At 58.9% G+C, this 26154-nt stretch overlaps 1 protein-coding gene across 5 annotated transcripts; it reads left to right on the top strand.

The window, feature by feature from the left end:
* Positions 1-1030: 1030 nt before the first annotated feature.
* Positions 1031-23636, top strand: Jag2 (jagged canonical Notch ligand 2). Of its 5 annotated transcripts, none has more exons than NM_001414899.1 (26): positions 1031-1432; positions 1617-1967; positions 8924-8981; positions 10453-10704; positions 10802-10862; positions 14125-14255; positions 14337-14456; positions 14612-14725; positions 14964-15077; positions 15228-15341; positions 15432-15478; positions 15591-15764; positions 16488-16638; positions 16717-16869; positions 16946-17059; positions 17264-17377; positions 17477-17590; positions 17680-17796; positions 18221-18248; positions 18327-18412; positions 18910-19023; positions 19114-19229; positions 19619-19867; positions 20408-20539; positions 21693-21849; positions 22008-23636. In NM_001414899.1, the coding sequence occupies exons 1-26, from the start codon at positions 1367-1369 to the stop codon at positions 22502-22504; spliced, it is 3744 nt and encodes a 1247-aa protein (NP_001401828.1). In that variant the 5' UTR covers positions 1031-1366; the 3' UTR covers positions 22505-23636. The 5 variants fall into 5 exon arrangements, with proteins under 5 accessions (NP_001401828.1, XP_063117643.1, XP_038967751.1 ...); XM_063261573.1 differs by having other exon boundaries at positions 1236-1432; positions 16488-16623; positions 22008-23620; XM_039111823.2 differs by lacking the exon at positions 15228-15341 and having other exon boundaries at positions 1236-1432; positions 22008-23620.
* The last annotated feature ends 2518 nt before the right edge of the window (positions 23637-26154 follow it).

Genomic DNA, 26154 nt, shown 5'->3' with positions numbered 1-26154 from the left:
TCTGATTCACCAGCATCAGAACTTCTCCTTCTTCCAGGAAGCCCTGCCTGGCTGGCAGTGACTTGGTCCAGTCAGAGAAGCTAGGGAGAGGAGCCTTGGGGGACATGAGAACCTAGCTATTGTGGGGTTTTTGAAGGGCACATCACCAATCACTGAGGCTAACCGCTGGCGTTGGAAAGGGCCCTGCTGAGTGCAGGAGAGGCAGCTTACAGACAAAGAACCCTTGGCACTGACATGTGGAAGAGGAAATGGTAACCTAGAAACAGGGTCAAGAAATGGTAGTGGAGGGTTGGGTCCCCCAGACTCTGTGACCTAGACTTCCAGACTGTTGGAAAGTAGCTGTCTTGACATGGACCTCTATTCTTTATTTCTTTCCCCTAAATTTGGACTTCTGGCCGGCACATTCCTTGACGATAAAAGGGTCTGGCGATGGCCACCACCTCAGCTTGGAACTGGGGACAGCCTGCAGGAAGGAGCATTAGTTGACCGGCTACTCAACCTGTGCGCTTGGAGGAAGGGAGGGCTGAGCGCCGGAGGGGAGCAGCGCCCCCTGTAGCCAGAGTGAAAGTGGCAGGAGGCTGCGGAGCTGGGGGGAAACTCCTCGGGGGAAGGGGGCGCACCAGGAGTTGGGCTCGCTAGGGTCCCGGGCCCCACCCACTCTGCGTGGGAGCAAAATCCTAATGTGTGCAGCAGGCAGCATCTCCCTTGGGACCAAGAGCAGCGCGAGAGTGGCTGCGCTCTGATGGGAGGGGATCAAGGCAGTGACCTCAGGGGGCGCCCCACTCACTCCCAGGCTGTTAACCCGGGCGAGAATTCTGTAGCAGAAAAGGCCCCACCTCAGCGAGCCTGGGCGCAGGAGAACCCACAGCCCGGTGGCCTGCGCCCCGCCGCCCCGCGCACAGACCGCACCCTCGCCTCCTTTAAAGCTCGGGGTGCCCCCAGCACCCCCCCACGGCCCCACCCCACCGCGAGGCCCCGCCCCCTCATGCATATGCAGGTGCGCGGGTGACGAATGGGCGAGCGAGCTGTCAGTCTCGTCCCGAACTTGTTGGCTGCGGTGCCGGGAGCGCGGGCGCGCAGAGCCGAGGCCAGGACCCGCCGCCGCCGTCGCCGCCGCCGCCGCCGCCGCCGGGTGGGAGCCGGGCCGGCCGCCGGAGAGCGGCTGCAGTAAGCCGGAGCCGCCGCCTCCCCTGCACGCCCGCCGCGCAGCCCGCGCGCACTGCTCGACCCCGCCCGCGCCGCCTGTGCGGCCGCCGCCGCCTGTGCGCCGCCGGGCTCGGAGGGCGGGCGGGCGCTGGAGGCCGGCGCGGCGGCTATAGCGGGCGCGGGCGGCGGCGGCGGGGCCGCGGGCGGGGTCGAGGCGGCGATGCGGGCACGCGGCTGGGGACGCCTGCCTCGGCGGCTGCTGCTGCTGCTGGTTCTATGCGTGCAGGTGAGCGGGGCGCGCGGCGGCGACGGGCGCGGACGGGGCGCACCGGGCCGGGCCGCTCCTCCGGGCCAGGCGGCGCACAAGCGGCCGCGGTCCGGAGCCTTAGGAACGGCGCGAGGGTGGGGGCGGGGTGGAGTCGGCGACCCCGGCCCGCGCCTCCCTGCACTCTGAGCTGCCTTATTTTTAGGCGACGCGGCCCATGGGCTATTTCGAGCTGCAGCTGAGCGCGCTGCGGAACGTGAACGGGGAGCTGCTGAGCGGCGCCTGCTGTGACGGCGACGGCCGGACGACGCGCGCGGGGGGCTGCGGCCGCGACGAGTGCGACACGTACGTGCGCGTGTGCCTTAAGGAGTACCAGGCCAAGGTGACGCCCACGGGGCCCTGCAGCTACGGCTACGGCGCCACGCCCGTGCTGGGTGGCAACTCCTTCTACCTGCCGCCGGCGGGCGCTGCGGGAGACCGAGCGCGCGCGCGGTCTCGGACCGGCGGCCACCAGGACCCGGGCCTCGTCGTCATTCCCTTTCAGTTCGCCTGGCCGGTACGTGCGCCCCTCCCCCGCACTCAGCTTCCCTACGCGCCTCGGCGCCCGCCGCGGTCCCTTCAGCACCTGCGGCCGCGCGGGTGCGGGCCGCGCGCGCCCAGACGGGGCGGGGCCGGCAGGGGGCGCCGCGCCGCGGGCGGGCCTGGGGCGCGTGCTCTGGCGACCAGGTTCGCGCCTGGCCACGTGGGCGCGCGGGGTTCCCGGGGGCCCGATAGGCTTGGGGTCGCGACGGGGTGGGGTGGCCAAGGTCCGCGTGCACGGCGGCCCTCGGAGTGTGCCTACGTCGTCCTGCGCGTGTCAATGCGTGGGGAGGTGTGAGGCGCCTGCGGCCCGGCAGGCTGTGCAGGCATGTGCGCTGCGCGTGCTGGGGCTGGTCCGGGGCAGGCCCTGGCGGAGCCGTCCGGGCCCGCGGCCAGCCTGCTCCTGCCCTGCAGTTTCCTGGATGCCCGGGGGCACGGACAGGCGCCTGGGACCTGCGCAGGGATGGCCTGATTGTGTGTGTTGGCAGAAGCTGCTATAGATGGAAAGACCCCCCCCCCTCCGAAAGGGAAGAGACACTAACAAGGCTCCCAGTCGTAACCCTCTGTGGCACCGCTGTTTGCGGATGTTTTATTTTGCTTGTTAGTTTCTGGAATTGGGAAGCATCCTGTCTGTTTAGGGGTGGTCAGGTCAGGCAGGAACCCAAGCCTGGGCATGCTAGGAAGAAAGGTGGTGGGGATCCAGCTTTGGGAGAGACAGGTCCGGTGCCTATGGTGGAAAGGCCTGGGAGCAGGGAGCCTTGCTTTTATTCACTTCCTGGACCCGGATGGTACCCATATCTGATTGTCTGCAGGTGTGAAATTAGGTAGGCGCAGACGTGAATGTGAATACGGTTAAAAGCAGCTGGTAAGGGTGGCTCTGGAGGCCTGGGACTAGGGAGTAGAGTGGGGTATCAGGCAATGACCCAAGAGCTTCCCTAACTGATTTGCGTGGGGTTGGTCCACCTACGAAGAGCCATGGGAGTGGGTCTACCTGGTGCCTTGGTCCGGAAAGAGACTTCCGTTGGGTGCCAGGCATGGATGGGCAGGTTTGCCCTGCTCTGCTCTTGCTCTGAGCTCTGGACAGCTCTCTTTTGAGGCCACCCAGCCTGTGCCTCCATCGGTATCTCTCCCCTAGGCTCCTGCCCCATATGTAGGGTCCCCTTGCCTAGCCAGGTATCCTGGACCCTGGGGGCTTGTGATAGGAAGTTTACCCTTGAGCTGGAAAAAGGCAGGGGCAGGCATGGGAGGGGCCCTAGGCAGTTACTATTGGCCCTGCCCCCCTCGCCCCCACAGCAGCACAGCAGGCAGGTCTGAGCAGGGCCGACAGCCTGTCATCTGCACTTGGGCCCAAGCCAGCGTGGCTCCAAATCGCTACCTGAGGATGTGTTTTCTGCTCGAGTTGGCAGCAGTGGGTGTGGGGGCAGGGAGGGCCTGGAGGAATGTGGCGGGCCAACGCGTGTCCCTCGTGGCTCTTTGCCCCGCTGGCCAGCCGGTTGGTGTGGAACGGGATGGGACAGGCCCTTGCCTTCCTTCGTGTCTTGGTACTTGGTCTTGGGGACATTTTAACTTTCTGTTCCCATCTGCCTTCCTCAGATGCCTCAGGAGCAGGCAGGTTTCTAGCCTGGATACCAGTTTGGAGGTTGAAGGGTATCTTGTGTTTGGGGGGGCAGTCCTGGTTCCCCTTCTCCCGTCTTGCCGCATGACCTGGCTGCCAGGCACGGAGCTGGTGCCGTGATGCCAATACCTTGGTATTTCCGCTCTTTGGCAACAGCCCTGCGGCCATACTGCTTGATTTGCCACAAGTTCGTCTCTGTCCCATAGGCCAGGGTACATTTGGAATCCAGGTGCCCACTGGAGCATTTGGTACCCGGGGACAGCAAGAACCAGCTGGGACTTGGGTTCCTTGGGGTTGGTGGAGGGCCCTGTGGAAAGACTGGTCAGTGTGGAAGGCAAGCAGGCACAGCCTTCTCACAGCTATGCCTGCACCGAGGTAGCTGTGGCTTCGCGTGTGTCTCAGAGCCTCTTTGAGTGGATTCTTCGATGTGGAAATCCGCAGCAACCCCCATCAGTTGTGCATGTTGCAGATGGCCTCAGGAGATGTATGTTTTCCCTGGAGCGGCTCTGGTGCCTGCCTATACCTAGCAGCGGGGAGGCCACGTTCAGCACGCATGCTTGAGCTCTGTGGGTTGAGCAGGTGGTTGGTGGAGAGTTCTGAGAAGAGCGGAAGCTTTCCTTTGGGGTCTGGTGGCTGGCATACTCGGGAGGTCCCCGTTGGCTAAATGAGGAGCAAGGTGGTTGCTGGCCCGTCTAGAGGGCTGTGCTAGGGATAGGCTGCCAAAGGAGAAGAGGTCTCACCTGCAGGCCTGCCTGGACCGGCTTGCCTTTTGAGCCCAGGGTGCAGCCCTGCTCCAGTCTGCTTCCTTGGGGACAGGCCGATGATTATGCACTGTCAGAGCCGGAAGACTGGTGGCACAGTAGAGTGTGGGCTCCGTGGTGCTTCTGGGGTCGTGAGTGGGAGGGAAGTGGGTCTGAGGCGGCCCTGGTTTCTGAGGCAGGAAGAGTCAAACCTGGCAGCCCTTCCCTGAGACAGAGACAGTGCCTTTTACACTGGGGCTCCTGAAGCTAGCTGAGGCTGCCCAGTCTGCCCTCTCCTGAAGTCCCCAATGTAGCTTTGTGCTTCCTCTCCCCCTACTGGCTGTCTAGCACGCAGCCATGTGTATGCTTGAGGAAGGAGGCAGGGCAAGGGGGTCAGTAGGACAGAGGGCTGAAGGTGGTCGTAGGTAGTGGCGGCCGCGGGTGCTGGAACAGATCTAGGAGCACAGACAAAGGGCCCGACCCTACCTGACCAAGGTGGGCTATTCTAGAATGTGTGCCTTTCGTGTACACCGAAGGACCACCCTGCCCTCTGTGCCTTTTGGGACTGGGAAGGACAATGGCCTCTTCAGCATAGCCCACACTAAGGCACGTGCCTCTCACACCTTCCCCATAGGACCAAGAGTCCTCCTTGGTTGCACCTAGGGGCAGGTGCTCCCTTGTTCTGTACCTGACGGTCCATCTCCCTTACAGGTTGGGTGTCTTGATCAAGGCCACGTAGCATGAGGCCTGGTAAGACTTTCCGTAGCCAGCAACGTGGGGGGCTCCATGAGGCAGAAAGTGCTAACCTGGCCAGTGGAGGATTCAGACATAGAAGTGGACTGGGCCTAAGTCCCTGGCCCACAGGAGTGAATGGAAGAAGCAGCTGCAGTGTAACGGGCGAGGGGTGACTGCTGTACGTGTGGGTTGGAATGGGAAATGAGCTGGGCCACCAGGAGATTCTGGGGAGCCAGGCCAGAGTTCAGGCTAGAGGACATTGGCAGCAAGAAAGTAAGGGACCGTAATCACCCCCAAACCCAGAAGGAATCATTATTAGCAGACCGAGGCCTGAACTAGTAGTCCCTGTCCATACACCCCATCCTGAGCTGGGTGTCCCATATCCATCCTGATCCCAGGCTGGCTGATTCCCTCACAGCAGGAGCCTGGGAACCAGCAGCGGGTGACCCAGGGCACCTAGGCTAGGCCTTGGCTGGTCTCGGATGTGGGGTGCACCTGTCCAAGCTCAGGCATGGGTTGGCCTACTGTCTCTTCCCGTGCTCCAGAGACCCAGAGCCTAAGAGGGTGGGTTATCGCTTGGGTGACAAAGGTAACAGAGGCCTAGGCCTCTTCAAAGCTCTGGTTTCAGGAAATGTGTCTGTGCTTACAGCTCTGTACATTGGCAGCAAGCGTTGAGCTCTCTCAGGAGCCAAGACAGCCAGCCAGAGCAGAACAAGCCTTGTACCTGAGGCCGGGCCACTGAGTACCCTGGCCACAGGGCCAAGTGGCACACCTGGCCCTCAGTCTGCCTTTCCTGTGTTTGTCTGCTGTCCCTTTAGCTCTATGCAAGCACTGGGCGAGGGGATTACAGTTAGACTTGACGTTTGAGCAGTGATGGACTTGGCTGGGGGTGTGTCCTTTGGGAAGAGGCTCTACTGTATAGAACTCCAGAAGCTGTCAGGCAGGTGACCCAGGAGGGCTGCCCTAGGAGGAGGGACCAGGATTTTCTGACTGCTTTCTGGTGAGCCCAGGCAGGTGGTAGCTCTCTGTCTCTCCCACAGTCCTCCAGTCTTCCCAGCCCCCCCACCCACTCAAGAGCCCCAAGATCCTACAGGTTTCCAGCCCAGTCCAGTCGCCTTTATCCTTCTGTCAGTTGGTAGGATTTGGGTTCCCAGGCAGGGATGCACACAGCCATTTGTAGTAAGGGATGTGGGACTGGAAGCTGGGGGAAGGGAGGAGCTGGGGGGCCACTGCGGCAGGTGGGGTGAAGCCACAGGTGCTGCCTGCCTGCTGGCTCAGGTTCTCTCTGGATGACTTCCTGCCATCCAGGTGTAGGGAGCCCAGCTGGCGGGCGACAGGCCCTCTCGGGCGGCGGGCGGGCCACATCCCCTCGGGAGCAGGTAACCGGAGCCCTGGGCTCAGGCTGAGGTGCTGGTAACCCTACCTGTGTGTCTGGCGTGGGTTCCCTGGGAGTGTTCCCTGGATCATCCGAAGCGCAGGTGTGTGCAGGGAATCTTACGCCTGCCCTGTGGCTGTTGCCTCTGAACCTAGCTGGTGGGCTTGGCCCATAGCAGCAGCAGCAGCAGCAGCAATGGCAGTGATCTCAGGCCCAGTCTGGCCTTGTCCTCTGACCACAGCATATCAGCTCCTTGCTCCTATGCAACAGCTGAGCGAGTGTAAAACCAGATGGCCTCAAATCTTACTGCCCACTTGTTCTGATGGGATCCAGTGAGGTCTCTGGAACCCTGTGCTATGGCCCTCTCTGTTCCACATTCTTTGCTCTCTTGGCCCTGCCTCCTCCCCTTCTTCCTCCTCCTCTTCCTCCTCCTCCTCTCCTCTTCTTTTTTTTTTTTTTTTTTTTTTTGGTTCTTTTTTTCGGAGCTGGGGACCCAACCCAGGGCCTTGTGCTTCCTAGGTAAGCGCTCTACCACTGAGCTAAATCCCCAGCCCCTCTCCTCTTCTTTCTCTTCTTCCTCCTCCTCCTCTTCTTTCTCTTCTTCTTCCTCATCCTTTTCATCCTCTTCTTCCTCTTCCTCTTCCCCCTCTTTTTCCTCTTCTTCCTCTCTGTTCCTCCTCTTCTTCTGTCTTCCTCTCTGTTCCTCCTCTTCTTCTGTCTTCCTCTTTTTCCTCCTCTTCCACCTCTCTCTTCCTCCTCTTATCGCTCCTCTTCCTCCCTCGGGCTATGGCCTATTTCTCCTGGGGCTCTATGACCTGGGCCTGTCCCTCACTTTCTCTGCCTCCATCTGTTGGTACAGGGGCTGTAGGCAGTCTGAACTCTGCTCTGCACTCTAATGAGTAGGCGGGTAAAGGACTGAAGGGGCAGGGAAGGCCTGGGAAGAGACTGAGGACCCCGTTTATCTCCAGGGAGCTAGCCTTGGCCAAACAGAGGCCCTGAGGATGGCTTTCCAGGTGGTTAGGGCGGCGTGTAGAGAGCCCTGGAGAGCCTGCAGCCAGTCAGAAGAGGAGAGCCCAGTAGGGATTCCTTACGGCTTCTGTGCATAGGGCTAGGAGGCTTGCTGAGAAACCAGGGAAAGGAGCAGGTTAGGGTGGGAATGGGAAATGGGAACAGGGAAGAGGATTTAAGGAGGACTCAGATGGTATTAAGGAACCTGGTAGTGGCTTCTTGGAAGCAGGGGTCCAGTGGCTCTCTGCTTTTGGCCTTGTTTTTTTTTTTTTTTTTTTCTTTTTTTTTTTTTTTCAGAGCTGGGGACCGAACCCAGGGCCTTGCGCTTGCTAGCAAGCGCTCTACCACTGAGCTAAATCCCCAACCCCTGCTTTTGGCCTTGTTCACATGGCACAGGCCTTATGTCTGATGACAGACGCTTAGAGGAGGTACCAGAGTAGGAGGTGAGAGTGTTCGTGCTGAGGTGCCAACAGATAGGGGAAGGACAGAGTCTTCTAACACAGAGGCCCTGTGAGGCTGGCTATGACTGGCTGAGTAGGGAATAAGTTCTAGAAAGCCAGCCTAGAGCTTAGCCCAGGTTAGATGGGGCTCCAGTGAGTCTTGGGGAGGGGAGGGTTCTGAGGGCTGAGGAATGGCCAGTGACTCTCAACCATTTAGGAAAGCACGAGGTTTCCTCAACATAGGCAAGCTGCAGAGGAAGGGGTGCCTAAGGTCAGGGTGGGCTCAGACTACCTTCTCACAAGGGCAGTCTTCTGTTGCCAAGGTAACGGATCACAGCAGTACTCATCACCATAGCCTGGGGCAGGAGGGACAGATGGTGAAGGCCAGCCATGATTATGGACTGAGGCTGTGCCCAGCACGACGCCTCTTGAGCCTCAGTATCCCCCACCTGTACAGCAAGAGACCTTCCTAACCCTTGCCCTGGGGTGACAGTAATGAGACTGACTGTGTAGTCTCTGTTGTTGTTTCTGTTGGGTAGCCCCTCCACGAGACTGGTAGAGTGACTGCCGTGTAGCCAGGGGACCTCCCTCTCAAGTGGGCTTAAAGCGTATAGCACCATGTGATTTTTCAACTCCAGCTCAGACCTCAGGGAAGTGCAGGGATATATTCCCAATGGAAGTGCTCTGCCCACAGATGCCTGAGCCCCTCCCTCCCTTCACCCTTTGCTGACTTCAGGAGCTTGCACAGGGTGGAGCTGAACTGGGCCTTGGGGACCCCAAGAGCAAGGAGCCAAAGCTTCCAGAGAGGTGCAGCCAGGGATAATCTGCGGGGTCTGTAGAGGAGCTAGGCCAGTGGATGGGGATGGGAGGGTACCGCAGAACCTCGGGACAGGAGTTCTCTGCTAGGCCTGAGCAGCCCAGAGTCAAAATGGCCAGGGTCCTGCTCCCTGCCCCCATCCTGTATAGCAGCAGGTGGGAGGGAGCCTCAGGCACCTGACCAGCTCCCCTCTGCATCTGCAGCGTTCTTTCACCCTCATCGTGGAGGCCTGGGATTGGGACAATGACACCACACCAGATGGTGAGTATGCCCTGTACTGGGGGAAGCGGCTGGGTGGGGGGAGACTGCCAGCAAGAGTTTCTGGTCCCCTGGGCCAGAGTGCTTGTGACCAGCTTCATGGCCCTCTGTCTGCTAGGGAGCAAAGACTCAAAAGGCTAGAAGGTCTTATTCCAACAAAAGGAGCTCTCCACACCTGTGGCTTTGCTCCTTCTCTCCTGGTGTCTTCAGGGCACAATTTTGAGGCCCATGTTGGTGACCCCGGGGAATGGGACACCCTCAAGCCGCTCTCTGGCTTTGTGATGTTTTCTCTGTCTTAGAACATTAGAGCATGAAGCTTGAGGGTCACCGCTTCAAAGCTGGCTGTTCTGTGTGTGGTCTGTGTATGTGGCCGGGGGATCATCTCAGCCTTTTAGTGGAGAGGTGGAGGTTTTCTATGGACAAATGGGGAAGCTCCTCGAGCAGAGTAGAGTACAAAGGCCCAGAGACAAGATCAAAGTGAATATTGGAGGATCAGGGTAGAGTTCTTGTGATTGGGGGATGAAGCAGTCAGTAAGGCTGGGCGCAGGTCAAGCAGGCTCCTGGAGTAGGGAGCCTCTTCCTGGGGATGTATTGTCCTGGCTGCCGTGCAGACAAGAGTTTGCAAGGCCAAAACAAAGGCCAACAAAGAGGGTGCTGAGTGCATCAGGACAGAGAGGCTGAAGTAGGCAGCTTGAGGGGCTAAGGTAGAGGCACGGAGTGGCTGCTAGAGTAGACCCAAGGTTATGATCACATGTAACCCTTGAGACCTTCTAGAGCAATGCACAATGATCAGGATGAAACCCAGGTCCAGTGATGTCGCCAAGGATAGGCAAACAGGGAGAGCAGGAAGCTCAGAGTAGGGGTCAGCCAAGGTCCAAGGAAGGCAATCAGGGGTCTTAACAAAAAGTACAAAGCCCACTGGCAGAGGTCTAGCCCAAGGCACTGAGTGCCCAGCTAGGGCTGTAGGAGGAAAACGTGGAGCAGGAGGACTGTAGGAGCAGCCGCCATAGAAAACCTCAGACAGCAGCGGCTGGTGCTGGACAGCCTGCTTCCGTGCAGCAGGAGGCCCAGCTGTGGAAAGTCCGACCTAGGGTCCCAGAATTTTGTCTTAGGGTGGATCAGTAGGGTGCTTCTGGGAGCCAGCGGCAGAACAGGAAGGAGGAGAGAAAGGTGACCCAGGGCTGGTGTGGTGCCCGTGAGTGTGGAAGGAAGCTTAGGGCGGACAGCCCTCCTGACCCTATCTCTGTGAGAGTGGGACGGGAGTGCTAGCTTACAGGGTCCTGGTTAGAGCTTCTGCCCAGCCTTCTCGTGGGGGCCTGGACTGTGTCCCTCTGCCCCTGGCTCCTGCAGGGGTGGCAGCCTTCCTGTGCCCGGCCACCCTGTTGTCCCTGAGGCTGCCTGGTAGGGTCTGTGTGGCATTCCTGGGGGACTGCCGGGTAGCCGCTGCTGCTGGCTAACTCGGCTGCTCCCAAAGAGGAGCTGCTGATTGAGCGGGTGTCCCATGCTGGCATGATCAACCCTGAGGACCGCTGGAAGAGCCTGCACTTCAGCGGCCACGTGGCACACCTGGAGCTGCAGATCCGAGTGCGCTGTGACGAGAACTACTACAGTGCCACCTGCAACAAGTTCTGCCGGCCCCGGAACGACTTCTTCGGCCACTACACCTGTGACCAGTACGGCAACAAGGCCTGCATGGATGGCTGGATGGGCAAGGAGTGCAAAGAAGGTGAGGGGTCTGTGTCCCGGGGTGGGATGGGAACGGGCACATGGCAGGGCTAGCATGGCTGGCTGCAGCTGTGCCTCTCTCTGCCCCTCTGTTCCAGCCGTGTGTAAACAAGGATGTAATTTGCTCCACGGGGGATGCACTGTGCCTGGGGAGTGCAGGTGAGCACCACGCCTGCCCTTCTCTCCTTCACCTGAGCTGCTGCTGAGCCCGCAGCAGCTGGGGCACCCTGTGGCCTTTCCCAGGCCATGGAGTATGTGCCTCTTCATGCCAGCTGCCCACCACACAGGGAGTCAGAGGCTATAGAGCTGGAATGGAGCCCTGCCCTTTCCATGGTGAAGGGGGCAGTACTGTCCTGAGCATGTGGTGTGTCCAGTGGCATTTTCTCCATAGGACAAGGGAGGGTAGCCCTAGGTTGTCACATCACTAAGAGGCAGAGGTTAAGGGGCTGTATGTATGTGGCGTGTAAGTGATGTGTGTGTGCATGCATTTGTACACGTGTGTGTGCGCATGCAGGCGTGTGTGCGCGTGCATGCGCATGCATGCATGTGCTCGTACAAGTGTGTGCACATGTGTTTGTGCATATGTATGTGCATGCACGTGTGCACACATGTTTTGCATTTGTACACAAGTGTTTGTGCATATACAAGTGTTCATGAGTGTGTGTGTGTGTTTGTGTGTGTGGGTGGGTGGTGAGTGTATGTGGTGTGCATGTGTGCATGTTTGCATGAATGCTACATAAATGTGAGGAGTCCGCTGCCCAGGCGAGCACAGTAGCAAGTCAAGGTGGCGTGCTAGTGGCAGAGACTGGCATGATTCTGCAGAGAGAGGCCCAGGGGGAAGAGGGGCCCTATCAAGAGAGGCTGAGGAGATCCACACAGTGTGGCAGTGAGGAGCAAGGTATATGGGAGGCTGCAAAAGGAGAGTGATGTGTCAGTGGGGTGGCGGGGCGGGCTGGACCCGCAGACATTCTCAGGAGCAGGGATTTGATGATGAGTTTGATATAGGAGTGAGAGGGTGCGGTCAAGCAGTACCTTGCAAGCCTGTTAGCTTGAGCTACTAAACTGTGGAGCGGTGGTGGCTGAGGTAGGGATGGCTGTGGGAGAGGCAGGCCAGTGCGTACAAAACAGGGTGGTTTGGATGGACCTGGCCTTAAGGCAACACAGAATGTGGCAGAGGTCAGGTGGAGAAGGGGGGCTGGGAATGTTTTTGCCTGTAGCACTTGGAGGCCCGCAGACAGACTGGTAAGGAGCCTAGAGGGGGTCCTGCAGCCTAGAGCAGAGTGGAAGCCATTGGGGCTCCGGAAGTATTATGGAGGTGGTGAGGTCAAGTTAGTGGGGTAGAGGAGAGAGAGAAGCAAAGGTTCTACACTCTGAGGTGTGTGCATTGGGGAGGCCGCCCTGCGGGGTTGGAGGGTGTAGGAAAAGGGATGAAGATGGGCTTCTCAGGCTGGTGGAGCCACAGCTGTAGGCCTGTGAGGCCCTTCTGCCATCCTGGTTCTCACTGTCCCCAGGTGCCCTCTAAGCCATGGGTACACCCCTTGGATCTCTTCTGATGAGGACAACAAGGCACGTGTACTTTTTGGTCTAAAGGAGATAGCCAGGGAGTGGGGAATTGAGGTGGGCTGGGGGCTATGGTGGCATTGGCCCGGATGGTGATGCGCTCAGCTGCTGGGCTGGTTGCTGGGCAGAATGAAATGGATGTGCAGGGGAGAAGTCCCCAATGCCGCGTGCACACGGTGTGGTTTCAGGCAAGGCTTAGGAGGACTCAAGGCAGCGAGTATGAGGGGCACCTGGCTCAGGATGGACCAGCTTCTTATACCAGGAGCCACATCCAAGGTGGGAAATGAGGGCAGGATAGGCAGCGGAAACTGTCCATGTGGATAGCTCTCTGCCCCGGGGGTAGTCTTTTACAGCCTGGCTCTGAGCAGTGTGCTGGAGCTGGGCATGGGGAGAAACACAGGAGCCTACCCTTAACCCCACACCAGAGCCCAAGGTGTATCATCTTGAGTCTGTATCAGCATCCCCGTGTGGTTGGTCCTGGAGGGAGATGAAAGATGATGAGTCAACTTCCCCACCATGCAGGAAGGCTGTGTGTGGGTAGCACACAGGCAGGAGCACGGGGAAGGGAGCAGGGGTAAGGGGCGGTGGGCCAGAGGGTGAGGCCAAGTGACCTCCTGCTGTCAAGAGCTCAGGTTTCATCAGAGGTCGCCCCTCCCCGACCGGATGCTTTTGCGGAGATGGCTTCGCTTTCCTGCCACCCTCCCCAGGCCCTGGAATGGCTGGCAGGAAAGCCACAAGGTGGGGTCTGGTGTGGGGTGGCCCCGCCCAGGGTGGAGAACCTGCCCTTGGGACTCAACGGGGTCTGGGCTCAAAGCCTTGGTGTTCCCTGGTGGACGATCCAGGGCTAGTCACAGCCTGCTCTGCCCTCAACCTCCCCATATCACCTGGAGAGAAGACTCCCAAGGAGAGCGGGGAGACCAACCGTGGGACCTGCCTTGGACATTCTGGGCTGGATCCTGGGGCCAGCCTCAGTTTCCCTATGTGAGCCTGGGTGAGCCGGGCTGATGACTGCTTGTGTGCGTGGCTCCAGGGTAGCTCAGGAAGGGCTGTGGTTTTTCCTTCTATAAAAATAACTCCTGTGTCGGGTGTCAGCGTGGAAGTGACGCGGCCTGCACGTCATTCCTGCCCCGCAGGACCTTAGCCTTTAAGGAAGGGGCCCCCAGAGTCTTGTCCAGGGCCCAGAGGGCAGCCTTACTGGATGGAGCCCTGTACTCTTCACCTGCTGGCTCTGTGTTGGCCACTTACCTATATCCTGAGGGACTCCCCGGAGGGGACACTAATCCACAGTGTGGTCAGAGCCAGGTCTTAAGATTATGGCTTCTGACAAGATCTTCATTTGAGTCTACATTTTGGGCTCAGCTGCACTCAGCGTGGCCCTCCCTGGGTCGGACATTACAAGGAGTCAGAGGAACCTCTGTCTGCCCTTGAATAGCAGTTAGGGTATGGGCAGCACCCAAGGTCACAGAGCCCTTGGATCTCTCCTGATGCCTCTTCATCCTTCTCATTCTTCTTAGATCCCGGTTGCTGCTGTGGCCCCAGCAGCACCTGGTGAGCAGGACCTGGCACTATACCCCTGGGCCTCCCCCGGCTGGGCCTTCCTTCCAGGCGCCTGCTGGTGGGGCCTGGCTCAGAGCTGAGTCCTAGAATAGCTCAGGGGGGAGTGACGGGACAGCTGGGCAGACCATCTCAGCCAGTGGCCGGGAATGCCCGTGACTGAGGCCGGCCACCGGCCCGTAACCCCTGCTTGGTTTAGAGCTGCTCTCTAGGGCCAAGACCCAATAGGGGTGGCCTGCACTCGTGTGCCTGCCTCCCATATCCCTTCCTCATCTGCCCAGCTGATAGCTGTTGCTCCATTCTCCAGGTGCAGCTATGGCTGGCAGGGCAAGTTCTGTGATGAATGTGTCCCCTACCCTGGCTGCGTGCATGGCAGCTGTGTGGAGCCCTGGCACTGTGACTGTGAGACCAACTGGGGTGGCCTGCTCTGTGACAAAGGTAGATGGTGGGCAGTGGGCAGGGCCAGGCCTTGAGCCCTGAAGCCAGGCCCATCCCTGAGAGCCCTGCCTTTGTGCCCAGACCTGAACTACTGTGGCAGCCACCACCCCTGTGTCAATGGAGGCACCTGTATCAACGCCGAGCCTGACCAATACCTCTGCGCCTGCCCAGATGGCTACTTGGGCAAGAACTGCGAACGGGGTACGTTGGAATGCTGTTTCTCGTGGAGCCTGGCTGAGCCTGGTTTTCATTGGGGTACAGTGGGCTGTACCCCAGTGAACTCTGGGTCTCGTGGGCTTGGGGAGGAGTGCTTGAGTCCTGTGGGGTATCACTGTACCCGTGCTCTGGTTCTGCAGCTGAGCACGCCTGCGCCTCCAACCCGTGTGCCAACGGGGGCTCTTGCCACGAAGTGCTGTCTGGCTTTGAATGCCACTGTCCGTCGGGATGGAGTGGACCCACCTGTGCGCTTGGTGAGTGTCTGGGGGCTTCACAAGGTAGGAGTGGGCAGCACTTGGGGGTGTGGTTGAATGCACGGCAGACAGACACCGTGGCCAAACAACAGTTGGTTCTTTACATGGGACTGTGCCTCCCTGCACACTGAGACCCCCGTGTACTGCGTCCCTTTACTCTCACTGACCACACCCCACGCCATTGACTTCGCCCTCCCATTTGCTGGCCGCAACTGTCTCTCTCTCCCCACCCCTGCAGACATCGATGAGTGTGCCTCTAATCCGTGTGCGGCGGGTGGCACCTGCGTGGATCAGGTGGACGGCTTCGAGTGCATCTGCCCGGAGCAGTGGGTGGGGGCTACCTGCCAGCTGGGTAAGGGCTCCCCGGGGGCCATCTGTGCATGGGCTGTGTGCTGTGCATGCGTCTGCTACTGCTGGCACTACTGGGGCTGCGGGTGCCAGGTGCAGGTCACAGTGGGTGAGTGGGGCCGGAGCCCCACAGCTCCCCTTGTCTCATTCACAGACGCCAATGAGTGTGAAGGGAAACCGTGCCTTAATGCTTTTTCTTGCAAAAACCTGATTGGCGGCTATTACTGTGATTGCCTCCCGGGCTGGAAGGGCGCCAACTGCCACATCAGTCAGTATGGGTGGGCAGCGGCGCAGGTGGGTGGGGCTGGGGAACACAGAGGGCCCCCCTGACCCTGCCCACGTGCCCTTCTGTCTCTAGATATCAACGATTGCCATGGGCAGTGTCAGCATGGGGGCACCTGCAAGGTGAGGAGGCTGCCCCGTGTCCTGCCAAATCTGGGAGGGTGGAGGGTGGCTGGAAGGGATCAGGGAGGGTTGTATGAGGCCCGCTCACCCACCCACCTGTCCACATGCCTAGGACCTGGTAAATGGGTACCAGTGCGTATGCCCACGGGGCTTCGGAGGTCGTCACTGCGAACTAGAGTACTACAAGTGTGCCAGCAGCCCCTGCCGTCGGGGTGGCATCTGTGAGGACCTGGTGGATGGCTTCCGCTGCCACTGCCCACGGGGCCTCTCTGGTCCGCTCTGTGAGGTAGTAACCTAGAGGGGCTTTGGTGGGAGCCACCTCACGGTGTGCTGGGAGTGTTGCCCACTCTGTACTCCGAAGCCTGTCTGGGAGGGTGCTCACAGTATCACCAAAGTCCGGCTCATCCCTTTGTCTGGACAATCTTTTATGCTTCACCCCCTTCCACGGGGGAAGCCTGCAAGAAGACCCTCTCCCCAAAGGCAGAATCACGTATTTGATGGCGTGGGGCCATCACGGGTCAAGGGTGGGCCTGGGAAGAAACAGGTGACTTTCCTCACGGCTGCTACCCCTGACCCCTGTTGGGTGACCACCCATGCCCTGAGCTATACATGGTTTTACTCTGGACTCACAGGCTTCTTAGCGGCCCATGGCCCAGGCCTGGCTTCAGGTCCACGGGGCATGGTGGTACTGGCTGTAGAAAGGACCTCTCTTGGCTCTGAAGGCGGCCTGGCAACATGGGGGTCAGAAGCTGGCCTTCCTGCCGACAGGAGGAGCCAAGACCGGATGCTGTCTGTGGGAGGCAGAGGAAGCTTTGCTGCTGTGGAGGCGAGGGCGGCAGGAGGGGGCTGGTGGCCCACAGGTGTTTCCGTCCAGCTGATGGTGCTCGGGCATTCTCGGGCGGGCGGGAGCTTCAAGCTCAGCTCAGCACCGCTGGGTCTGAGGCCCAGAGGCCTGGTTGTCTATGCTGAACAGTGCCTTTATCAGGAGCGGGACACCCTTTATCTGCAGGTGGACGTGGATCTCTGCGAACCAAACCCCTGCCTCAACGGTGCTCGCTGCTACAACCTTGAGGATGACTACTACTGCGCCTGCCCAGAAGACTTTGGCGGCAAGAACTGCTCTGTGCCCAGGGAGACATGCCCTGGTGGGGCCTGTAGAGGTGCGGGATGCAGCCCTTCAGGCCGGGTGGGAACCTGGGTGGAGATGGGTCTGATCCCTGTCCATCTCTTCCCCACAGTGATCGATGGCTGTGGGTTCGAGGCAGGGTCCAGGGCGCATGGTGCTGCGCCCTCCGGCGTGTGCGGTCCTCACGGGCACTGTGTCAGCCTGCCTGGGGGAAACTTCTCCTGCATCTGTGACAGCGGCTTCACGGGCACCTACTGCCATGAGAGTGAGTGGTGCGCAGAGCGGGCGGGGTGGGGCAAGCTGGCCAGCCACGGGGACAGCTCACCTGACCTCTCCTGCAGACATCGACGACTGCATGGGTCAGCCCTGCCGCAACGGGGGCACGTGCATTGATGAAGTGGACTCCTTCCGCTGCTTCTGCCCCAGTGGCTGGGAAGGAGAGCTCTGTGACATCAGTGAGTCTGCACCCCTGCCTTACCTGGACTGCCCCTGGCTAAGGCCTGGCTCTACCCCCTGTGTCCTACTCAGCACTGCCTGCATGGGCCTGAAGTCATGGGGTGGAATCCCAGGCTCCCATGTGCTTGGGCCCAGCTCTCGCTCTTCTCCGTGAAGCCCTCCCCAGCGCCGGTGACCCCCGCTGACCGGCGTCCTCCCCCCAGATCCCAACGACTGCCTCCCCGACCCCTGCCACAGCCGCGGCCGCTGCTATGACCTGGTCAATGACTTCTACTGTGTCTGCGATGATGGCTGGAAGGGCAAGACCTGCCACTCACGTAAGTGCCCGGGGTTTCTGCAAACGAGCAGAGGGGCCGCTTGCCAGGACCCTGCTGTGGTCAATATGGCCTGCCCGCTGAGCGGCTGTGTGCTTGCAGGCGAGTTCCAGTGTGACGCCTACACCTGCAGCAACGGTGGCACATGCTATGACAGCGGCGACACCTTCCGCTGCGCGTGCCCCCCAGGCTGGAAGGGCAGCACCTGCACGATCGGTGAGCACCCTGCCTGGGCTGGCTGCCTCCCTCCAGCCATGTTGGGGTCGACCCAGGCATCACAAGAAGTCCTTTCTCCCTCCTTGCAGCCAAGAACAGCAGCTGCGTGCCCAATCCCTGTGTGAATGGAGGCACCTGTGTGGGCAGTGGAGACTCTTTCTCCTGCATCTGCCGGGATGGCTGGGAGGGCCGCACCTGCACACACAGTGAGCTGGAGGGGCTTCAGGTGGGGGAGGCCTGTGGGTTCTGCTTAACTTCACTTCTTCCGACTTCCTGGAAGACCAACCCCTCCCCCTGCCCACCTCACACATCCATACTCTTGAGACCTGCCCTGCTGTTTTCTAATTCAGCCCCTGTGCAGGAGCTGCATATGTCCTTCTACCTCCCCTGAGCCATCACTCTGCAGCCTGGGGCTCCTGCTAAGACACAGGTCCCATTCCAACTATAGTTCCCACTCCTGGTGGCCTGCCTTGGGGTCCTGAGCCTTCCTGAGCCATCCCACTGGCTGTGCCAGGCTGGTATGGACAGGATAGTATCTACCCATGAACCCCAGACACAAAGATCTGCTGCAGAGGTGTGCTGGGCAAATGTGTACTGAAATAACCGCCCTGTCTTTCCCCTTAAATCCAGACACCAATGACTGCAACCCTCTGCCCTGGTGAGTGGCGGCCCAGGAGGCTGGTGGGGGGCAGGGCCCATCATGGGGGACCCCTTATGGCCACCCTCTCCCTTGCAGCTACAACGGAGGCATCTGTGTGGATGGCGTCAACTGGTTCCGCTGCGAGTGTGCACCTGGCTTTGCGGGTCCTGACTGCCGTATCAGTAAGCAGCCTAGGTGGATAGAAGGGGTTGGGATTGGGGGATTTGTCTAGGGCCCCCCCTCCTGACAACCCCAGTGTCAAGAGCTGGGGAACATAAACACCCATGTCCCGATAGATGATGTGGCCACAGCCCTCTCTTGCTTCCCATTTCATTCTCATGTCTGCATCCTGTGGGCGCCTAGTTCCTTCCTGAAGAGCCAGTTGCATCTTGGGAAGAGGGAGATGGGCTGCAGGGTGGAATGTTCCCGCTCACTCTGACTGCTGGGATGCCTCTGTGGGTGCGGCCACCTCAGAGAGAGTGGAGCACAGAGGCAGTGGAGGAGGGTGAGGACCTGAGGGTTAGAAGGCTTCAGGCTGGCAGAGAGAGTGGCAGCCTAGGTAGCTGTGGGTTGGTCAGTTGGTTGGTCTGAGGTACAACCTTCCAGCCCCCTGCCTCGCCAACACCCTGGTCCCCGTGTGGGGTGCGCACCCCTGAGAACGCAGCCGCTCTTTTTGCAGACATCGATGAGTGCCAGTCCTCACCCTGTGCCTACGGAGCCACGTGTGTAGATGAGATCAATGGGTACCGCTGCAGCTGCCCACCAGGACGTTCCGGCCCCAGATGCCAGGAAGGTAGGCTGCCTGTGACCGTGGCCAGGGCACGCACCAGACCCACCCTCCCTCGCTTGGATACTATGCTGAACCTCCTCCTTCTCACCACAGTGGTCATATTCACGAGGCCCTGCTGGTCCCGGGGCGTGTCCTTCCCACATGGGAGTTCCTGGGTAGAAGACTGCAACAGCTGCCGCTGCCTGGATGGCCACCGGGACTGCAGCAAGGTGGGGTCAGCCCCTCCTCCGCCCCCTCTTGCACTCTGACCCTGAGTAATCTGAACCTGTAGGCTCACTCAGCTACCAAGAGGCTGGTGCAGGGTGCGGGGTGTAGGTTAATAAGGCTGCCCACTCCTGAGGGCCATCTTAGGGGATGAGCTGGGAGGTCTTGGGCCTACCTCTCTTCTTGGTGAACTCCTAAGTTCTGCCTAGCTCTTTCTATTTTGACAGAAAGTCCTTTCTGGAGTAGAGTTTTGCTGGCCTCCCTAGAGCGGGCCCCTGGGTGGTAGAGACACTGGCTTGAAACTTACCGACTCATTCATGCCTTGTCTCTCTGGGCTGCCTGTGCCTGTCTGTGCCTCCCATCCACATGTGTCTCCTGGGTGTGTCTCTTCCAGGTGTGGTGTGGTTGGAAGCCTTGTCTGCTGTCCCCTCAGCCCAGTGCTCTGAGTGCCCAGTGCCCACCAGGGCAGCAGTGCCGGGAGAAGGCCATGGGTCAGTGTCTGCAGCCCCCCTGTGAGAACTGGGGGGAGTGTACAGCAGAGGATCCTCTGCCCCCCAGCACCCCCTGTCTGCCACGGACCACTCATTTGGACAACAACTGTGCTCGCCTCACACTGCACTTTAACCGTGACCAAGTGCCTCAGGTTTGTGGTCCCAGGATCCCCACGCTTACCCCTAGAATGATAATAGTCTACTCATGGCTCAGCTCACATTAGTCCGGAAGCCCATGGATGTCCAGATAGATGGCCACCAGTGGGCTCACACGAGAAAGCACTGAGCCTAGGCGTTGTTGAACGAGAGAGGTGGGTGGTGGGGGGATGGTCCAGTCAAGACTGCTAACGTGTCCAGTGTTCCAGGAGCTTAGACGGCAGGGCCTAAACGGTGGGCCATTCTACTTTGGATTGCCATTCAAAGGATAGTCCCTGTTTCTGATAGTGCCCCATCCCCATCCTCTGCCTGTTCCCTAGAACAGAGGAGCTTGGTCCTCACAGTGCCCATTCTGCCAACCCCTACTTCCTCCGAGCTCCTCCCGTTGCCTACAGACATACTGGGTCAGGAGCAGGATAGGCTCCCACTGTCCCTCTTCTGCTTCCTGGATGGAGCCCCCTGACCCCATCAGTAGAGAGACGAGTGGTCTCAGATCTTGGCCCCAGACCCTGTTAACATGTTGCTTACCTGCCCAGGGCACCACCGTGGGCGCCATCTGCTCTGGAATCCGAGCCCTGCCCGCCACGAGGGCGGCGGCACGAGACCGCCTCCTCCTGCTGCTCTGTGACCGCGCATCCTCAGGGGCCAGTGCCGTGGAGGTGGCTGTGGTGAGTGTGGGGTGGGGACCGGCCCTGAGAAGGCCTCTAGATCCTCAGTGGCTGCGTGCGACACTCTGGCATCTTGCAGGACAGTGGCAGACTTGAGGAGGGGAGGCGTTTACATGGCGGGATGGAGACCGGGGTCGGGGGCTGGGAGGGAACTGAGATAGGAGACAGATCTGGTATCCCTGCAGGCACCTCCACAGCTGAGTGGGGCCGTGTGGGAAGCTGTATGCACATAGACAGCAGCAGGAGGGACCACCAAGGTCAGCAGCTTAACTGGAAAAGAAACAAGGATGTGGGTTTGGCGTTTATCTCCAGGATGGTCTAGGGCCCAGTGATGGTAACCGGAGCTTGTCCTTTAGAGGCAGTGCTGGCTGCGTGGTATGAAAGACAGAGTTGGGTGGACCAATTGACAGGCAGAGGTGACAGGATGGGTACCAGGCTGGTGGGAAACAGTTTCAGACGTGGCATGAGCCACTCCTTTTTGCCTGGCTTCTGGAGCCGCGGATATCAGGTCTAGAATAGATCCCTGCCTAGCGTGCGGAAGGAGGTAGGAGAGGATGCTCTGGAACTCTGAAATGAGGACCTCCGGAAGTGGTAGCCATGAAAGCCAGGGTGAGGGCAGACCACCTAGGTCAGGCAGGGTTGGGGTTAGCAAAGGGGTGGGTGGGGCAGGAGACCAAGGCAGCCCTGCGACAATGCAGTGATGGCAGCGTACAGTGTTCAGAGAGAGGGGAGAAGAGAAAACTGCTTGGGCGCGGGTTGGGCGCCAGCACACATGAAGAGATAGAGTTGCGTGGCTGGTTTTGTTGGTGTAGCTTGTCAGGTGCAAATCTGGGAGCTGAGTGGACTGAGAAAGCCCTGCAGCCCACATACAGGATACAAGTGTTTGAGAGGGGCAGGGCCGGGCCACATCTATCTGGGTTGGCGCATCTCTACATCAAGATCCAACTTCACCGACCTTCCCATTTCTTGTTCTCCAAGCCCGTTCAGATCCTTGCCGTGTGTAGTACAGCACGGACTCAGCTCTACCCGTGGCAGCCCTCTGTACATATGGCTAGGACCCGATCAGAGTTTGGGCAGTGGCTATGACAGGCTCCTGGGATGTAGGAAGGGGGGTACCTTTGGGCCGTCCCCCCAGTGTCATCCTCTGCCACAGTCTTTCAGCCCTGCAAGGGACCTGCCCGACAGCAGCCTGATCCAGAGCACAGCCCATGCCATCGTGGCTGCCATCACCCAGAGAGGAAACAGCTCACTGCTGCTGGCTGTCACCGAGGTCAAGGTGGAAACAGTTGTTATGGGTGGCTCTTCCACAGGTAAGCTGGGGTTGTGGGGGCTCGCAGACTCAAGACCGGTGTGAATTGCTCAGAGGGATGAGGTGTCCGCTGCCACCGAGCTCCATTGTGGAAACCAGAGAGTCCCTGCTCAGTCTGTGTGGACCAATGGGATGTTTTCCTCCTCTCCTTCTCTCTAGGTCTGTTGGTACCTGTGCTGTGTAGCGTGTTCAGTGTGCTGTGGCTTGCCTGTGTGGTTATCTGCGTGTGGTGGACACGGAAGCGCAGGAAAGAACGTGAGAGGAGCCGGCTACCACGGGACGAGAGCGCCAACAACCAGTGGGCTCCGCTCAATCCCATCCGCAACCCCATTGAGCGGCCAGGCAGCAGTGGTCTGGGAACCGGGGGCCACAAGGACGTACTCTACCAGTGCAAGAACTTCACACCGCCGCCCCGCAGGGCAGGCGAGGCACTGCCTGGGCCGGCCAGCCACGGGGCTGGTGGGGAGGACGAGGAGGATGAGGAGCTGAGCCGAGGAGATGGGGACTCTCCAGAAGCAGAGAAGTTCCTCTCACACAAATTCACCAAAGACCCCAGCTGCTCCCTGGGAAGGCCAGCCTGCTGGGCTCCGGGGCCCAAAGTGGACAACCGCGCCGTCAGAAGCACCAAGGATGTGCGCTGTGCTGGCAGGGAGTAGCCAGCCTCCAGGCTGGTACCCAGAACCCTTGCCAGCACCACGCTGCCTCCCGGACCATAGGAGGCCAAGGCCGTGTGCATAGTTTCTTTATTTTGTGTAAAAAACAAAACCAAAAACAAAAAACAAATGTTTATTTTTTACGTTTCTTTAACCTTGTATAAATTATTCAGTGGCTGTCAGGCGGAAAACAACGGAGTATTCTCGGATCACTGCTATTTTTGTAAGGTTTCCGTGTCCGCACGCACTGTGGCAGGAGAGCAGGGCGGGCGTGTTTGTGTTCTCACCAAATCGTATAATGTTTGTTACCACGGGCTGTCGCTGTTTACAGAATCTTCTTTTTTATTCCTCATTTGGGTTTCTCTCTAGCTCAAGGCCCAAAAGCCCATGAGACCCGTGGGCTGGGCCGTGGCTCTCAGTGAGATCTGTGGCTTTCAGTGTGGCCTGTGGCTCTCAGTGGGACCTGTGGCTGACAGTATGGCCTGAGGCTGTCAGTGGGACTGTGGCTGTTGTCTTAGCTGTAGCTCTCAGTGGGACCTGTGGCTGTCAGTGGCACCTGTGGCAATTGGCCTGGCCTGTGGATGTCCGTGGGACCTGTGGCTGTTAGGGACATCTGTGGCTATTGGCTTGTGGCTTGGCTGTCAGTGACACCCATGGCCGTCAGTGGCACTGGCTGCTGGACTGGCCTGTAGCTGTCAGTGGGACCCGTGGTGGCCCGTGTGATGCTGGTTACCATAGCTGTTGGTGGCACCTGTGGTTGTCAATGGGGTTGGAGGTCACTGGTGTGGCCTAAGGCCGCAAGCAAACCTGGCCCATGCCTCGGCTAGCCCCTCCAGCCTGCTGTCCTTGCTTCCTCCTGCCCAGAACTCTCCAGAGATCTCCAACTGTGCTTTCAGAAGTGCCCTTCCCAACTGCTCGGTGTCCCTCCAGGGACGGCGGCAGTATTGAAGCTTGTGACAAGTGCCTTCACACAGACCCCCTCCCAGCTGTCAGCGTTTGCCGTGGGCACCAGGCCGCTGCCCACCTGCCGGCCCCGGCCACCCTCCTTGTGAAAGTGCATTTCTGTAAATATGTACACATTAAATGAATCACTCTGTATATTTGATTTAATAACTTAAACGTTTTGGCCTCCCTGTTCTTTGGGTGATGTTCCTTTTCTCTACGTGCAGCCAGGACACGGGCAGAGGTGGGACATGGCCTGGGTGTTGGGCCACGTTGATGTGGGATCCTTGAGGTCGGGTGGTTCTGTTGACCTCAGCACAGTGGGTGACTTGTCGCTCGGGCACTGCTGGAGTCCGGTTGTAGTTGACACCGGTTTGGGGGAACCCTCCTGGGGAATAGGGTATGGGGAGTGTGGTTGCCTGGCCTCCTACCTCTAAGCATCAGTAAGAGGGCTTTATGGAATAGGACACCATCAGGAACGATGAACTCACCAAGTCTAAGAGACCCTAGGTTTGAGAGAAGGAAGCCCAAGGACGCCACAGACTTCTGGCCAGTTCCCTCTTGTCTTTAAATCTAACTCGGGAACTAAGGAATGAGCAGTGGTGGCCTCAGTTGGGGCTGGGTGTTGGGAGCCAATCCAGGGACCACCTGCCAGCTTGTATACAGTGTTTGCCTCCTGGGACAGAGGCTAGCAGAAGGTAAAGAGCAAAGCCAGCATCCTCAGCTCTGAGGAGCAGAAAGATCGCTTGGCTCTTGAGAGGAAGGGTCTCACCATACTTCTTGCTGGGTAAAAAGCTGGTTTGGCTCCTGACAGGGTTTCTGGAGATGCCTTGTGCTGTTTCTCTACACTGCAGTGTATGTGATGAGTCTCCACGGTACCTGCCGTCTTCCCACCAACCTCTTTGGAGCAGTGCTAGACCAGCAATAGCACTGCGCAGTCCAGACGCAAGGCTGCCGGGGAGGGTGGTCTTCATCCTGACTCGGTAAGATGTGAAACTTACGTTCCCATGGTTATACTGGCTAAAAGGGGCCCCTAGGCTTCACGTTTCTTAAATGGTAAGCTTGAGGCCCTCAAGGGCATGAAGGAAATGAATACCAACTTCCCCCCATTCCTAGAATTCTACCCACTGGCCTCATAGATGACTTTATAAGGTCATCAAACAGTGAAGACTCTCAGACCAACAGGAAGCCTGGCCTGTAACCAGAAGCCTGAAGGACAGACTGCAGAGACACCTGTGTGCACAGTAGGGCTCTCAGTCAATAACCATGGAGCAAGGCTGCTCACCGTGCTCAAAGCAGATGCCTTAGAAGAACTGACAGGCTGGAATTGAGCAGACCCCACAGAAAGGAAGAGAATATGGACCCCCCCAATGAAAGCTTCATGTAAGTTCAGTGGATACCGTGGAACTAGAAGATGATCCTCAGAAGATGACCAGATCCTGAAGAGAGGGAGAGAGTCCAGTTGGTACCGCCTTGCTGCAGAAGTGTGGGAACCGAGTCCAGTTACTGACCGAGAGACCCTGCCTCAAACTAAAGGTGGACGGCTTCTGAGAAGGTCTGCAAGGTTGACCTCAGGCTTCCATGTCTTCACAGTGTGTGTGCACCTACACACACCCATACGTCTCTCCCCATGTGAGCACACGTACACAGCCCAGATGTAGCTGGGGGACAGAGGATGAAAATGGTATCAGCGGCCGAGAGTCCTGGGTAGAAGGCCTGTCATGGTAGTCCTAGTACCATGAGAATACGGTCGGTTTTAGGACGAGCAGGTGTGTGTGTGTGTGTGTGTGTGTGTGTGTGTGTGTGTGTGTGTGTGTGTGCGCGCGCGCACGCGCGTGCTGCTAAATCTTTCCTAAAGGGTGTGTATGCATGTTCCTGGCTGCCCGAATGGCGCCAGGGAAGGCCCCATAGGTCAGGGATGGCTCATAGGATGATGTCTACTACATGCCTGCCCAAGGTAAGGTGCTGCTGGAAGCCAAAGTGGGAGTGGCACGCGTGTGATGTGTGTATCGAGTTCACGAGTAGAGCTGGCATCCCTAGAGGCCCACATGTACACAAGTTGCAGGCCCGCACCTCTGCCACATCTACTGTCTACTGTCTCGGGTCCACTTCAGGGTCCAGGCCTTTCTGACAAACGGCTCCCTGCTCAAGCCAGGCTTTGTCAGTGGCTGGGAATTGGTCTCCACTCAGGTAACCTGCTACCCAGCTGGGATGGGAACAGACTGGCTACAGCCAGCTCGTGCTCATAGCTATGCTAACAGGTCTGGATTCCCTAGCTCACTCCACAGCTCCCTCAGTCTGGAGTCTCCACTCTCACTGTGGCCACTGACTGTAGCGGAATGTAGGCCATTCATCTGACACCAGGGTTCCCGCAGGCAAGGGTTCGACCCAGGGCCATCCTGTTCCTACACTAGACCATCGCCTCTGCAGAGCCAGGCAGTCAGCTCCACAGAGGCTCATCCCTCAGGAAGGCCAACCAGAGGAAAGCTCACTTAGATGCTGAGCTGTCTGCCTGCACTGTCACCCTGAGGCTGTTACTGGCCTTGGGTTTGCCCTGGCTTAGTGAAGAGAAATCCGTGTCGTCCCTGGAACGCTGCAGTCTCCAAGGTGACCGTCTGACTGGAGACACTGCTCCTCTTCCTCTATCTACAAATCCTGCTGCCCAGACGAAGAAGAGCAAAATTTGGGAATGAACTGTGGCCCAGCTGCAG

This window comes from Rattus norvegicus, chromosome 6 (genome assembly GCF_036323735.1).
Source record: "Rattus norvegicus strain BN/NHsdMcwi chromosome 6, GRCr8, whole genome shotgun sequence".
Classification (NCBI taxonomy): domain Eukaryota; kingdom Metazoa; phylum Chordata; class Mammalia; order Rodentia; family Muridae; genus Rattus; species Rattus norvegicus.
This window is presented reverse-complemented; position numbering and strand designations above follow the sequence as displayed.

Coding starts and splice junctions, on each gene's coding strand:
- Jag2 (NM_001414899.1), top strand. CDS start 1,367: ATGCGGGCACGCGGCTGGGGACGCCTGCCTCGGCGGCTGCTGCTGCTG. Junction 17,797..18,220: donor GGGCCGCACCTGCACACACA/GTGAGCTGGAGG, acceptor CCTTAAATCCAG/ACACCAATGACTGCAACCCT. Junction 19,230..19,618: donor GCCACCGGGACTGCAGCAAG/GTGGGGTCAGCC, acceptor TGTCTCTTCCAG/GTGTGGTGTGGTTGGAAGCC.